Raw genomic sequence first — 14,324 nt, 5'->3', positions numbered from 1 at the left:
GCCACCCTTCTGCATTGTGAACCTGTATGTGTATTAACCATTTCTCCAGTGTATTTACAGATCAATCATGACATTAAGCATGCTCCTTCACCACACTCCTGCTTTGTTTACAGTATATTCACTGTATACATATATAAACTCATCAAAAAAAGAAACGTCCTCTCACTGTCAACTGCGTTCATTTTCAGCAAACTTAACATGTGTAAATATTTGTATGAACATAAGATTCAACAACTGAGACATAAACTGAACAAGTTCCACAGACATGTGACTAACAGAAATGGAATAATGTGTCCCTGAACAAAGGGGGAGTCAAAATCAAAAGTAACAGTCAGTATCTGGTGTGGCCACCAGCTGCACCAGAACAAGTACTGCAGTGCATCTCCTCCTCATGGACTGCACCAGATTTGCCAGTTCTTGCTGTGAGATGTTACCCCACTCTTCCACCAAGGCACCTGCAAGTTTCCGGACATTTCTGGGGGAATAGCCCAAGCCCTCACCCTCCGATCCAACAGGTCCCAGATGTGCTCAATGGGATTGTGATCCGGGCTCTTCGCTGGCCATGGCAGAACACTGACATTCTTGTCTTGCAGGAAATCACGCACAGAACAAGCAGTATGGCTGGTGGCATTGTCATGCTGGAGGGTCATGTCAGGATGAGCCTGCAGGAAGGGTACCACATGAGGGAGGAGGATGTCTTCCCTGTAACGCACAGCATTGAGATTGCCTGCAATGACAAAAAGCTCAGTCCTATGATGCTGTGACACACCGCCCCAGACCATGACGGACCCTCCACCTCCAAATCGATCCCGCTCCAGAGTACAGGCCTCGGTGTAACGCTCATTCCTTTGACGATAAACGCAAATCCGACCATCCCCCCTGGTGAGACAAAACCATGACACTTTTTGCCAGTCATGTCTAGTCCAGCGATGGTGGGATTGTGCCCATAGGCGACATTGTTGCTGGTGATGTCTGCTGAAGACCTGCCTTACAACAGGCCTACAAGCCCTCAGTCCAGCCTCTTTCAGTCTATTGCGGACAGTCTGAGCACTGATGGAGGGATTGTGCATTCCTGGTGTAACTCGGGCAGTTGTTGTTGCCATCCTGTACCTGTCCCGCAGGTGTGATGTTCGGATGTACCGATCCTGTGCAGGTGTTGATACACGTGGTCTGCCACTGCAAGGACGATCAGCTGTCCGTCCTGTCTCCCTGTAGCGCTGTCTTTGGCGTCTCACAGTACGGACATTGCAATTCATTTCCCTGGCCACATCTGCAGTCCTCATGTCTTGTAACGGTCGTCATATAAAGGGGACCAAGGCGCAGCGTGTTGAGTGCTCATCTTTACTTTTAATGAAAACACTTAAACAAAGAAAACAAAACGACAGCCAACAGTTCTGTCAGGTTATACTAACAAAACAGAAAACAACTACCCACGAAAACAAAGGGAAAAACAGGCTGCCTAAGTATGGCTTCCAATCAGAGACAACGATAGACAGCTGCCTCCGATTGGAAACCATACCCGGCCAAAACATAGAAAAACAAAACATAGAATGCCCACCCACCTATCACACCCTGACCTAACTAAACAGAGAAAACACAGCTCTCCAAGGTCAGATCGTGAAATGTCTCCATGCAGCATGGCTAAGGAACATTCACGCAGATGAGCAGGGACCCTGGGCATCTTTCTTTTGGTGTTTTTCAGAGTCAGTAGAAAGGCCTCTTTAGTGTCCTAAGTTTTCATAACTGTGACCTTAATTGCCTACTGTCTGTAAGCTGTTAGTGTCTTAACGACCATTCCACAGGTGCATGTTCATTAATTGTTTATGGTTCATTGAACAAGCATGGGAAACAGTGTTTAAACGCTTTACAATGAAGATCTGTGAAGTTATTTGGATTTTTATGAATTATCTTTGAAAAACAGGGTCCTGAAAAAGGGACGTTTCTTTTTTTGCTGAGTATATATATTATTTTTCACAGTATTTTTATTTTATTGAGACAGAGATAGGTAGAGATGAGCAGAGAGACAGAGAGGGAGGAAGATTCAGAGAAGCCGTGGAGCCAGGATGAAGTATATGTGTTGCAGGCAGCAGTGTTACCCACTACTAGACCAGCCTCAGGCACACATACAGGTACATCTACCTTCTCTCCAGTATATTTACTTTGTACATGCACAGGAGATCTATCATGACGTTGTATATTTGCCTCATAAAGGCCTATCATGACGTTGTATATTTACCTCATAAAGGCCTATCATGATGTTGTATACAGTATTTACCTCATACAGGTCTATCATGATGTTGTATATTTACCTCATACAGGTCTAGCATGGAGTTGTATATTTACCTCATACAGGTCTACCATGATGTTGTATATTTACCTCATACAGGTCTATCATGACGTTGCCCTCGTGCCCCATGCTGCTGACTACGTTCTCCAGGGCCAGGGTGTAGAAGACCCCTCCAGTCTCTGACACGTACAGGTTGTAGGTGTCGTTCTGGTTCCACTCCTGCACCGCCGCAACCACCCGGTTCTCATCCGTACTGATCACATGCAGATCCTAGCAGAGAAAGAATGTCAGCGGGTTACATTTGACAATAAGTTGCATATATACTTTTTCATGTAATTGGAACAAATACATACATTTTCAAGCTGTAATTAATTACAGACTAATATACACTGAGTGTACAAAACATCAGGAATACCTGCTCTTTCCATGACATAGACTGACCAGGGGAAAACTATGATCCCTTATTGATGTCACTTGTTAAATCCACTTCAATCAGTGTAGAGGAAGGGGAGGAGACAGGTGATAAAATTATTTTTAAGCATTGAGAAAATTGAGACAAGTATTGTGTTGTCACGTCCTGACCATAGAAGCTGTTATTTTCTATGGTAGAGTAGGTCAGGGCGTGACTAGTATAGATTTTCTATGTTCTAGTTTCTGTATTTCTATGTTTCTTTTTTGTTGGGATGATCTCCAATTAGAGGTCATCGTTGTCTTTAATTGGAGATCATATTAAGTAGTTGTTTTTCCCACCTGGGGTTGTGGGAGATTGTATTTTGAGTAAGTGTATGTTGCACCTCTTCGTCACGGTTTGTTATTTTGTTCATTAGTGTATTTGTATGTCTTGCATAGTTTCACAGTTGAAATAAAATGTGGAACGATACACACACTGCGCTTTGGTCCCATCCTTCAGACAGCCGTGACATGTGTATTCTTGCCATTCAGTGTGAATGGGCAAGACAAAGGATTTGTGCCTTTGAATGGGGTATAGTAGTAGGTGCCAGCCGCACCGGTTTGTGTCAAGAACTTCAACGCTGCTGAGTTTTTCACGCTCGACAGTTTCCTGTGTGTATCAAGAATGGTCCACCATCCAAAGTACATCCAGCCAACTTGACACAACTGTGGGAATCATTGGAGTCAACATGGGCCGGTATCCCTGTGGAACGCTTTTGACACCTTGTAGAGTGACGAATTGAGGCTGTTCTGAGGGCAACTCAATGTTTGGTGCACTAAGTTAATTGAACATTTAAATGAACATTTAAATGAATCATTTTTACAGCGATTTTGTTTAATTACAATTCAATAATTAGTTGGTAGCTAACCATTTCAAATAGATTGCATTGGTGAAACAATCAGATTTAATTAATGACATGCAGGCCAACTGTAATTTCACTTACACAATAGAATAATTACACAATAGTAATTACAGTGAAATTACACTGGAATTAACAACTTAATGAAGAGAGAATCAAGCAACACAGACTCAAACTCACACCTCCAATTTTAAAATCCCCATGTAATTATCAAATGAACAGAGGTGGTGCAGTATGTAACTCTCGAAATGTATAGCTTCCCCCTCCTTTTCACCAGTAAGGTAACAGGAAAACAATCTACTGCTTCAGAAGTAAGTGATCTGATTAAATAAAATGTTGATTTGGTACTCTCTCTAACTACTGTAGCTCCCCAATGGAGATGATAGTTTATTTAGAATGCATTCTAATTAATCCGCCGCATAATCACAAGTAAATAACATAAATTACAATCGAATCTAACCTCTCCCTTGATTAACCTTAAAAATTGACACTTTGAATCAGTTTTGATTTCCATGTACCCAAAATCAACGCCTGTTAATAGTAATATGTTAACGGGTGTATTACAGTGGCCTTTCGAGAACCTCCGTCTACGCAATTTACCCATCCCACCCCCGCTGGGTTTAATCATAAGAATAAATCAGTATCCGACCTCATTCTCACCAACGTAACTCCTGCGAGGAGGATATTGCACTTATTAACTTGAATTGTGTGCTCGTCGGCCCGCACTAACACAGAGGGACACAAGCTGTTCTCACTAGTGAATTTCATCTACCTCTGACTGCGCCTGCACACCTCAGTGTGTAGAGAGCGAGAGAGCGAGAGCGAGCGAGAGCGAGCGAGAGAGAGCGAGAGAGCGAGAGAGAGAGAGAGAGAGAGAGAGAGAGAGAGACTAGGATGGCCCATGGCTTGATTGAATGAAACATGTTTAATTGTCAATGGAGAGGCGGGAAGGCCACAAGAGAGACCACAAGCATATAGCTGCATTGAATAACAATGGCAGAAATAACGGCAGTTGGTTTTGGCCTCAGTTCACTCATAAATAACAAAGAGATGCTGGATAGAAAGCTACCTGTGTTGTTTCCAGTATTGGTCTCATGATGGCTTAGGTTTGAATTCCCATAGAGATTATTCTTTTGATGCATTTAAGGTAGGTTGAAACATAGATATATAACCACTGGACCGGAGTCTGGTCGAGTGGATAACACTCTCGCTTCCGGAACCATATACTTCCTCCTGCAGCAGGGATCCCGGTTTGTTCCCGGCATGAGCCCTAGACACTTCTGCACCCTCTACTCTGTCTTCCTGCTTCTGTTCTCCCTACTCTGTCTTCCTGCTTCTGTTCTCCCTACTCAGTCTTCCTGCTTCTGTTCCCTCTACTCTGTCTCCCTGCTTCTGCTCCTATCCTGGAATGTTGATCGACCATTGTATGACCATGTGGGTCTGTGGGTTATACCTTAGGCAAGGTGTACTTGGGTAGCTTCATGGGTGTGAAGACTTCCCGCTTGGCTGACACGTAGTAGATTGGACGCCCACCAGTTGACACCTGCAGGTCATGAAACCATTGAATGAAAACGCATTCAAGATATACGACCCATCAACCATACTACATACTAAAGCCCTGATTAATATAATCTGTTATAATACATTTCCAATAAACGTATAGCATGTTCTCTCTCACACACATACCATTGTTCGTTCACATTCAAGCAGTATAACACATCAATCCCAATATCATATTCACGCAATATACATACTGATATGATCTCAACATTTCTGATAATCCTATTACATGTTCTCTTACACACACATACACAGCTCTGTTCTGGTTCATGTCCTTCTAACTTCCGGTTCACGTCAGATATGGGCAATTACCTACCTGGACAAAAACATACTCGTCTTGCACCACAAGGGAATTGGGGTCAATGTAGCCAGGAAACGGCTTGCCCTTATTGGCCTCGGTGCAGTTCTGCAGCTTGCAGGTGACGTACAGCGCCTCTGCACACACGGAGAGAAGAAACCGCAGCCATTGAACCAATGATCATATTAGCCAATGGGGGACAGGCAGCCTTCACAGCGAGCTAGCCTTCCATCAGGTGTCTCACATTAATTGCGTCAATAAAGTGGTGAGTGAAAAGCGAGGGGAAAGTGGAGGGTGGACCAAGGAGGCCAATTGCTTTCTTTCCCCTCAATCGCGGTGTGAGGTGGGGAGAGAGGTGTGGGACTGGCTGTCCCTGTGTGTTAGGCGAGCCGCGTGATCAATGGTGATGGCCATACTGGGGCAAAGCTTGCGCTGTCACAAGGGTGTCTGTATCTGTGGCGGCTGCTAACTGGGGATGACCCCGGCCAAAAGGGTGGTTGTTTGCTTTCTGTCAGGGATTAGAGGGGAGCTTCTATTTTTGACTACTGAGTTAGTTGAGGGCCGGGAAGAATACCCCTTAAGTTTTGAGAGATGCATCCCCAGTACAATGGCGTAGATTAACTATGAGGTGTGTATGTCATGTGTTACCTCCATATCTGTCTCAACCTTTTGACGTTAGGATACATGGTAAATATAATATGTTCATGACAGAGTAGTAAAACAGAAATTGTGAATTGGTATTGTATCATGCGTATTGCGTCACTGTATCAGGTAGATCCATTCAAATGAATTCTGTCCGTGCCAAAACACGGACAGGTGGCCATTATGTTTCCATCCATTCCATTGACATTCAGAATGTCGAGTATCGGGATCACTCTGGTTTAAAAGGCATTCTAATATATGCATTACTTTTCTCAATCGTCATTGTGCGTCCCCCACGCCTTCAACCGTGTGGCCCGTAGCCCTACATACCCTCTCAATCCCTTTCCACTTTAGTTCAAGGCTCATGGTACAGTAGAGACACTGGAAAATTGAGGAACAGAGCAGGAACTCTGAAAATTTAATTACTCACGTCCTTCAGAGATGATGGTTTCCAGGTGAATTAAGCCCGGTTCTTTGTCTAAACCCGTTTTTGACCTGCGGGGGAGAAGACACATTTCTTTCAGGTACATCACTATTCTTTAGCAAGGAAGGAAAGAAGGATTTCACTGATGCTACCGAGCTTATACTTACCTTCTTATCCCTGAGATTGCTTGTCAGATAAATTCAGAACACTGAGGGAAATGACAACCAGAATGACGATTGCCAGAAAATTCAAGGGCCCCAGGCTATAACCCTGAGGAACACCTCAAAAGGTTGTTCATTGAGGTAAAAAGGAAAACTACCTCAGGTGTTACGTGTGATGTTACCGTGTTGAAGGCCAAACCGTACCAAACTGCCCTTACTTTCCTGACAGATTGATGGGGAACACATCCTGAAATTAGCAAGAGGGAAAGTAATTGATTTGCTTGCTCAGAACGCCCGCAGACACGGTGCAGCTGCACAAAATCATTACAGGCCTGAAATATTTACTAAAAGGAAATCAGAGGGATATCTTCATAGAGCAAAGAGGACAGCACACAAAGGGAGATGAGATCACGCACAGAGCCCACCCCCTGGTCTTAATTATGGCACTTTTTGGCAGTATTGGTGATTTCCTAGATAAAACGCATAATCTCTGGAGACTGACCTATTTACCTTTCTCCCTCATTCTCTCTTAAGTTTAAAAACTAAGGGTGAACAACCATTCTTTAAGCTCACCTATTTCAATTCTCATAGACTGTACTAGTGGTGAGTTTGAATCTACATCTACAATGTGGGAAGATATAAGGGGCAGTAATAATGATTTGACATGTGATTAGCTGTGATGTTGTCTCCCTTGAGACTAGTGGTTTAAATAGGTAAAAATGATTAGAAGGATTTTCATGAGATGGAGCTCTTGCCTCACATAAAAAACCCAGAGAGGATGTGATCTATAGATGTGATACAGATTCTAGATGAAAATCTGCTCACGACTGGCAGGTTGACGTTTTTTGGGACGAGTCCTGTCCTCAAGTCAGAACTAAGCGATTTTAGCTTGATGGGCCAGCTGCAAAGTCAAAATTGGCTATATTGTAAAAATGTATTAGCTCTTTGGTCTAATTTAATGTTAGGGTTTGGCATCAGGGTTAGCAGCGTGATTAAGATTAGGGTTAGGTTGAAAATCAGATTTTATGAATTTGTGGCTGTGCTAGCGACCACTCTGCAAAGCTGGCTCCAGAACAAGATTCATGACAAAACACGTTAACCTGCTCACGACTGTGCCTTTTCTTTTCAACTACAATGGTCCGATTCAGAAAGGAAGTTTCCCAAAACCTTATTAACAGGGTTCACACAGTCCTAAAAATAAATCTCACTCACTCAAGGAGTGCAGAAGCAAACCCTCTAGGCATCCTCTTCCCAGAACTGCCTAGCTTGTTACCACTGACAGTTTCTCACGAATTTACTCAACAAAAGCTTTTTTTTTATACATCCGATTTAAGCCAGTTGTGTTTAAAAATGACTGGATTTGACAGTTCATGTCTGGCAGATGTGGGACCAGCTACGAAGTAGAACAGATGAAGAACAGAGGAAGATAACAAGAAATGAAACAGTAGAAGGAAGATCAAATCCCAGCAGAATATAGATAGAAGACAAGAGCATTCTCATGGGGTGGATTTGACTGACAGTCAAGTAAGGTCATGCTTTCAAAGACCTAAGGCTATATGGTTCAAACAGAAGATCAAATCAAACTACAATGCTCTTATTATCAAGTATTATCAAGGACTGCTGTATCCCATGATGGAGAAGTTCATAAAAAAGAAGAATAAATATATATTCGTAGCATTAATTGTACAAGGTATTTCATGCATATCCAAATCCATTTAACTCCCTCAAACTAACATTCCAAACGTAACTCCAAAACCTTGTATATAACCTTGCTTTAGAATAACATTGAACAGGACCCTCCAGAGCTCCAACAGGTCCGACTGAAATCACAAAACTCATCCAAAATCCCACTCATGTGTTGACAACTCGGTCTGTTCACATTCCCGTGTCCACTAGCCACGCTCAACCAAATGAAGACTACATCGTTAGCTGCATTTCAAATGCTGAACCATTCAGTGCAGTGAATTCACTAACATGCCCTAATGGGCCGCTGCATTCGTTAGAAGTCTGAACCTCTTTGGAGTGCCAGTACCTTGCTATCTCATGTTGAGAAAGCACAGGTGCACACACATCAATAATGTAATGCAAAGAAGAGGATTCACTCTGGCATATCTCCTTCCGTTAAAAATGTGGAAAGACCAAAAATGATTTCAATGTATAGTTAGTCTTGACATTAGGGAAGACAGGAAGAAGGTTATAGGTTGCTGTGCTTACCAGTAGAATCGATTGGGGGCCACCCTCTCATGGACAAGTTGCCACCTCCTTCCAAACTCCACCGAGCTGTACAGCTGTGGGGAGAAAGCCGATGGGCATTACATACTGTATTCAGTTAGACAAGACAGAGTAAATGAATACTGTAAAATAATCATTCAACACAAACCCTAAATGACAGTCCAGATATAATTTACTTTAATTCAAATAGTTTAGCATTTTCCCATTACAGTCAATGTGATACAATATGAGCATAACTCGTTATATAATTAGTCCTGTTCACTTCACAAGTAATGCAATCATGCAATTACTTCTACTTCCGTAGGAAAAATTGCTCTCAAGTTCATTTACATTCTTGAGAAGCTATGTTACCTACATGGCACAAGAGAGCAACAAAAATGTGCCTCAGAAGAATCACCAGAACAGGGCTGAAGCTGAGGACACAATCTGTCAATTCTCCACACATTCTTTCCATGTGAAAACCCCACACACATTCCCAGGTTAAATATGAAGCTGTAAAAGGGATTGTGTATGGTGAGGGTGTCATTGTACTGGAGATATGGCTACATACTCCTAACAAGGCTAGAGATCAGCGGGGGGGAGGGGGGGGGGGGGGGCTGATGTGTGTGTGTGTGTGTGTGGCGGGGGGCCTAGCAGGGGAGCCGCGGCGCAACCGGTGGTCTCAATGTGAACATTGTTTCGCAAGTCAGCACTTCGGTAGGTTGCTGAGATATCCCAATCTCTACTGAGAGCTGCTACACAGAGATGGTTCGCACACACGGGCACACACACACACACACACACACGCACACACACACACACACACAGATATCGCAATCTCAATCGGTAGATGGTTTGAGCCGAGGGGGGATTCTTTCAAGAAACAGGAAAGCTTATTTGGGGAAGGAAGCATGGTACAACTGAATATCCTGAATAAGCATGGAATAAATGCCTTTTGGTTGCTTCTTTTTTCATTATTTATTTTGGAGTCAGTATTTTTTCTTACTAACTGGTTACTGTGAACTATTCATGAATAATGTCAATATTGGGATTTATTTTGTTTGGTATTTTTTTAGCTTAATTTGTTTACTTCTGTCCAGCCAATGAGGTGCAAAACAAGTGAGAATGGTAAAGTTGTGAAAGTTTGGATGTGTTACTTTCTTTTTTTTACAAAAACACCTCCGACAGCTAAGCCAAATTATGTATTAGTTTACTGATTACAGCAGAGAAGTCAACGAGGCATGAGACTTTATTTAATTGTTTTAGTTTGTGGACTTTTTCCATTTTAAACGTGAGCAATCAAGCATAACATGTAAACAGTCATTTATTAACGGCCAACTGAATGGTGATACTGTTTGTTTATATTTGTTTATTTTTTAAATTGTATTTATTTACTCTTTCCTGAAGGGTGAAGTCAAGGCCTCAGTTAACAGACCTCAATATCAGCACATTTTCATTCAAATAATCCCCTTGACAGTTGTTGTTATTCAATTGATAATCATGTTTAATTAAACTAATCCGAACCACCATTAAAACTAAGCTGAATTGCAGGCATTTGAACTGTAGTGAAATGATGGTCCATTACATAAGGTCTTTAACAAGGTCTTTACACAATGGTCTTCAAAGAACACCAGTGAAGGCCAACCATTAAGGTCTTCAGTCCACAACACATACTAATACCATTTGTAACATCATTAAACATTCCATAACCATGTCATAACATTAGATCAGGTCAGGTTGAACACGTTACTACTATGTATGTACAGTACTGTACTGCATGTACTATACAGTCGGTTCCTTCCATACCATTTGTGCCTTATACAATATCTGCCTATGATCATATGCTATTCTGGCCACAGAACATGGTCAATATATTTCTATGTCAATACATGGCAATGGAAAATGTGAAAATGCTATTTGAGCTGAGCTATGACTTTCATAAGGAACAGAGTTGAATTAAACAGATGCAAGAAGAAGGGGTAGAGAGGCAGGAAATCACTCTGACTAATTAGCTAACCCCCACACTGAGGTTGTGTCTCAAATTGCACCCTATTCCCTAGGTTAGTGCACTAATTTTAACCAGGGCCCTTACGGATCTGGTCAAAAGTAGTGCATCATATAGGGAATAGGATGCCATTTGAGACACATACAGTGTTAGCACTTAGTCAGGCAAGTTGGAGAGGAGGGAGAGTGAGAGGGATTTGTACACTGAAATAAGTACTGGCTAGAGAGCCAGTTCTCCAATCTAGGAAATGCCAAGGAGGAAGGACGAATAGCTCCAAGGGAGTAAATAAATAGAATGGGAAAGACGGGAGCAGAAGCAGGAGATAGAGGGAGACGAGGGGAGAGTGAGAGATTGAGATTTAGAGAGAGAAGGAGAGATAGTGAGATTAAAATAGACAGAGAGAGAGAGAGAGAGAGAGAGAGAAAGGCAGAGAGAGAGAGAGAGAAAGAGAAAAGTCAAGAAAGAAGTGAGAGCCTAGCATATATATACACATGGCCAGGTGCATCCTATAACAACAGCCGAAAACCTCCTGAAGTACAATAAGTATCTCCTCTTGAAAAATTATTATTATTATTTATCAGATGTGAAACACTAGGCCCAAATGGCTCTGGCTGCAAGCAAGGCATTTTATTCATGGTAATGGTCATTCTCAAAATGGCTATATATCGCAGGTCTGGAATATATCTTTGGCATAATTACCTTCTCTCTTGCCTCAGTAATTCACAGACAATTACCATCACAAGACAGTGTCTCATGTATTAGATGATTATTTATTCATTAACCATTCCATAACCATTTATTCGATAAAGATATGCACTTCATTCCCTTAGACTCCAATATCAATTAATTATAAGCACAATGTTTATATGTTTGTCTGATTCATTGAGCTTAAATGGGGATATAAAATCCCTGAGTCATGGAGAAAAGGAATTAGTCAAACCCTCGGTCTAAAGGTATATAATACATGTTTAACCTTTGTTAAGGTGCTTCTGATCCCTCCTGTCTCAGCCTCCAGTATTTATGCTGCAGTAGTTTATGTGTCGGGGGGCTAGGGTCAGTCTGTTACATCTGGAGTATTTCTCTTGTCTTATCCGGTGTCCTGTGTGTATTTAAATATGCTCTCTCTAATTCTCTCTTTCTCTCTTTCTGTCTTTCTCTCGGAGGACCTGAGCCCTAGGACCATGCCTCAGGACTACCTGGTATGATGACTCCTTGCTGTCCCCAGTCCACCTGGCCGTGCTGCTGCTCCAGTTTCAACTGTTCTGCCTGCGGCTATGGAACCCTGACCTGTTCACCGGACGTGCTTGTTGCACCCTCGACAACTACTATGATTATTATTATTTGACCATGCTGGTCATTTATGAACATTTTAACATTTTAACATTTTGACCATGTTCTGTTTTAATATCCACCCTGCACAGCCAGAAGAGGACTGGCCACCCCTCATAGCCTGGTTCCTCTCTAGGTTTCTTCCTAGGTTTTTGGCCTTTCTAGGGAGTTTTTCCTAGGGAGTTTTTCCTAGCCACCGTGCTTCTTTCACATGCTTTGCTTGCTGTTTGGGGTTTTAGGCTGGGTTTCTGTACAGCACTTTGAGAATATCAGCTGATGTACGAAGGGCTATATAAAAATAAATTTGATTTGATTTGATTTGATTTGATTTGATTATAACTGTTTATCGGGGTTCACCTCTGTTGGTTTTGCTTTCTCCTAAAGTTATTGGAAGGAATGTCGGGCCTACATTGAGGAGCTTAAAGGGAAATCTACTTCATATTCATCATCTCCAGCATCACCCCAACATTAACATATGTGAAAATGGCCCATTTCTATGTTTTGTAGTAAAAACAACAGAGAAAGATGAGTCTTTCCAAGGACATCATCAACCAATTAGTAGAGAATTAGTAGGCAATTAGTTGGCAATGCCTACGCACAATTGGTCAAAATCACACGATGCACAATGATGATGTCATTGGAAACACATATCTTCCTCTATCTATTTTTACTACCAAACATAGAAATAAACAATTGTCACATATGTTGATGTTGGGGTTGTGCTGGAAGTGATGTTCATGTAGTTGAAAAATTGTGAAGTTTCCTTTTAAGGGACTTAGGTATTGGTCCTCAAAAGTCCACATACTGCAAAAGAAAGTCCTCATGTAGGACCATCTATAGGACTCTATGAAATATATGAAGTATGTTGAGTGTATGGCACTATACAGTGCATTTGGAAAGTATTCAGACCGTTTCCCTTTTTCAAAATGTTGTTACGTTACAGCCTTATTCTAAAATGGATAAAATTATTTTTTCCCCTCAATCAATCTACACACAATACCCCATAATGACAAAGATGAAAAACATCCTGACAGCATGATGCTGCAACCAACATGCTTCACCGTAGAGGGACTGGGAAACTAGTCAAGCTTGAGGGAAAGATGAACGGAGCAAAGTACAGAGAGATCGTTGATGAAAACCTGCTCCAGAGCGCTCAGGACCACAGACTGGGGCGAAGGTTCACCTTCCAACAGGACAACGACCCGAAGCACACAGCCAAGACAACGCAGGAGTGGCTTCGGGAAAGTCTCTGAATGTCCTTGAGTGGCCTAGCCAGAGCCCGGACTTGAACCCAATAAAACATCTCTGGACCTGAAAATAGATATGCAGCAACACTTCAAATCCAACCTGACAGAGTTTGAGAGATTCTACAGAGAAAAATGGGAAAAACTCCCCAAATACAGGTGTGCCAAGCGTGTAGCGTCATGCCCAAGAAGAATCAAGGCTGTAATCGCTGCCAAAGGTGTTTCAACAAAGTACTGAGTAAAGGGTCTGAATACTTATGTAAATGTGATATTTCAGTTGTTGGTTTTTAATACATTTGCAAAAATTTCCAAAAACCTGTTTTTGCTTTGTCATTATGGAGTATTGTGTGTAGATTGATGAGGAAAAATAACTATTTAATCCATTTTAGAATAAGGCTGTAACGTAACAAAATGTTGAAGAAGTCAAGGAGTCTGAATACATTCTGAATGCACTGTATATGGAGTATATGGCTCTGGTTTCAGTCACAAGAACTGAATTTATTCAAGTATGAGCAAATCAGTTTGAGTAAGTTATGACTACTTGACTTTGCCACTCAGTTGAACTTAAACATATTACACAGTCTAGTGTCGTTATGTCAACAATCATCAACCCACTTCGTGTGAATGCTACTCGCTTTCAGGAAAGTTCATGGCTACCTTCAGGACTACTTTCAGGTTACATCCACCGACACCAATCGAGTTTCTAACTCGTCTAATCACTCTCTCTCCCTCCTTCTCCCTCTCTCCCCCTCCTCCCTCCTCTCTTTGTCATATCTGAATGTGAGTAATGAGTCAGACAATAGCCTCTCTCCATGGTCACGCCACTCACTCACCGGCAGAAAAAATTGTCCCC

The 14,324-nt window shown here is 42.0% G+C and overlaps 1 protein-coding gene across 2 annotated transcripts in view; it reads right to left on the bottom strand.

Annotated features, from left to right (window-relative positions):
• Positions 1–14,324, bottom strand: part of LOC106586852 (VPS10 domain-containing receptor SorCS1) — a 169,905-nt gene that overhangs the window by 41,922 nt on the left and 113,659 nt on the right. For both annotated transcript variants that reach the window (XR_001324265.3, XM_014174576.3), the window contains exons 5-9: positions 8,897–8,970; positions 6,528–6,592; positions 5,474–5,592; positions 5,051–5,140; positions 2,378–2,557 (exon numbers count right to left, since the gene is read on the bottom strand). Coding sequence is in view for 1 of the 2 variants with exons in the window: in XM_014174576.3 (XP_014030051.1) it covers positions 2,378–2,557; positions 5,051–5,140; positions 5,474–5,592; positions 6,528–6,592; positions 8,897–8,970 (528 nt within the window). In the remaining variant the exon portion in view is untranslated. The remainder of the gene's footprint in view (positions 1–2,377; positions 2,558–5,050; positions 5,141–5,473; positions 5,593–6,527; positions 6,593–8,896; positions 8,971–14,324) is intronic.

Source organism: Salmo salar, chromosome 02 (genome assembly GCF_965601325.2).
Source record: "Salmo salar chromosome 02, fSalSal1, whole genome shotgun sequence".
Classification (NCBI taxonomy): Eukaryota; Metazoa; Chordata; class Actinopteri; order Salmoniformes; family Salmonidae; genus Salmo; species Salmo salar.
This window is presented reverse-complemented; position numbering and strand designations above follow the sequence as displayed.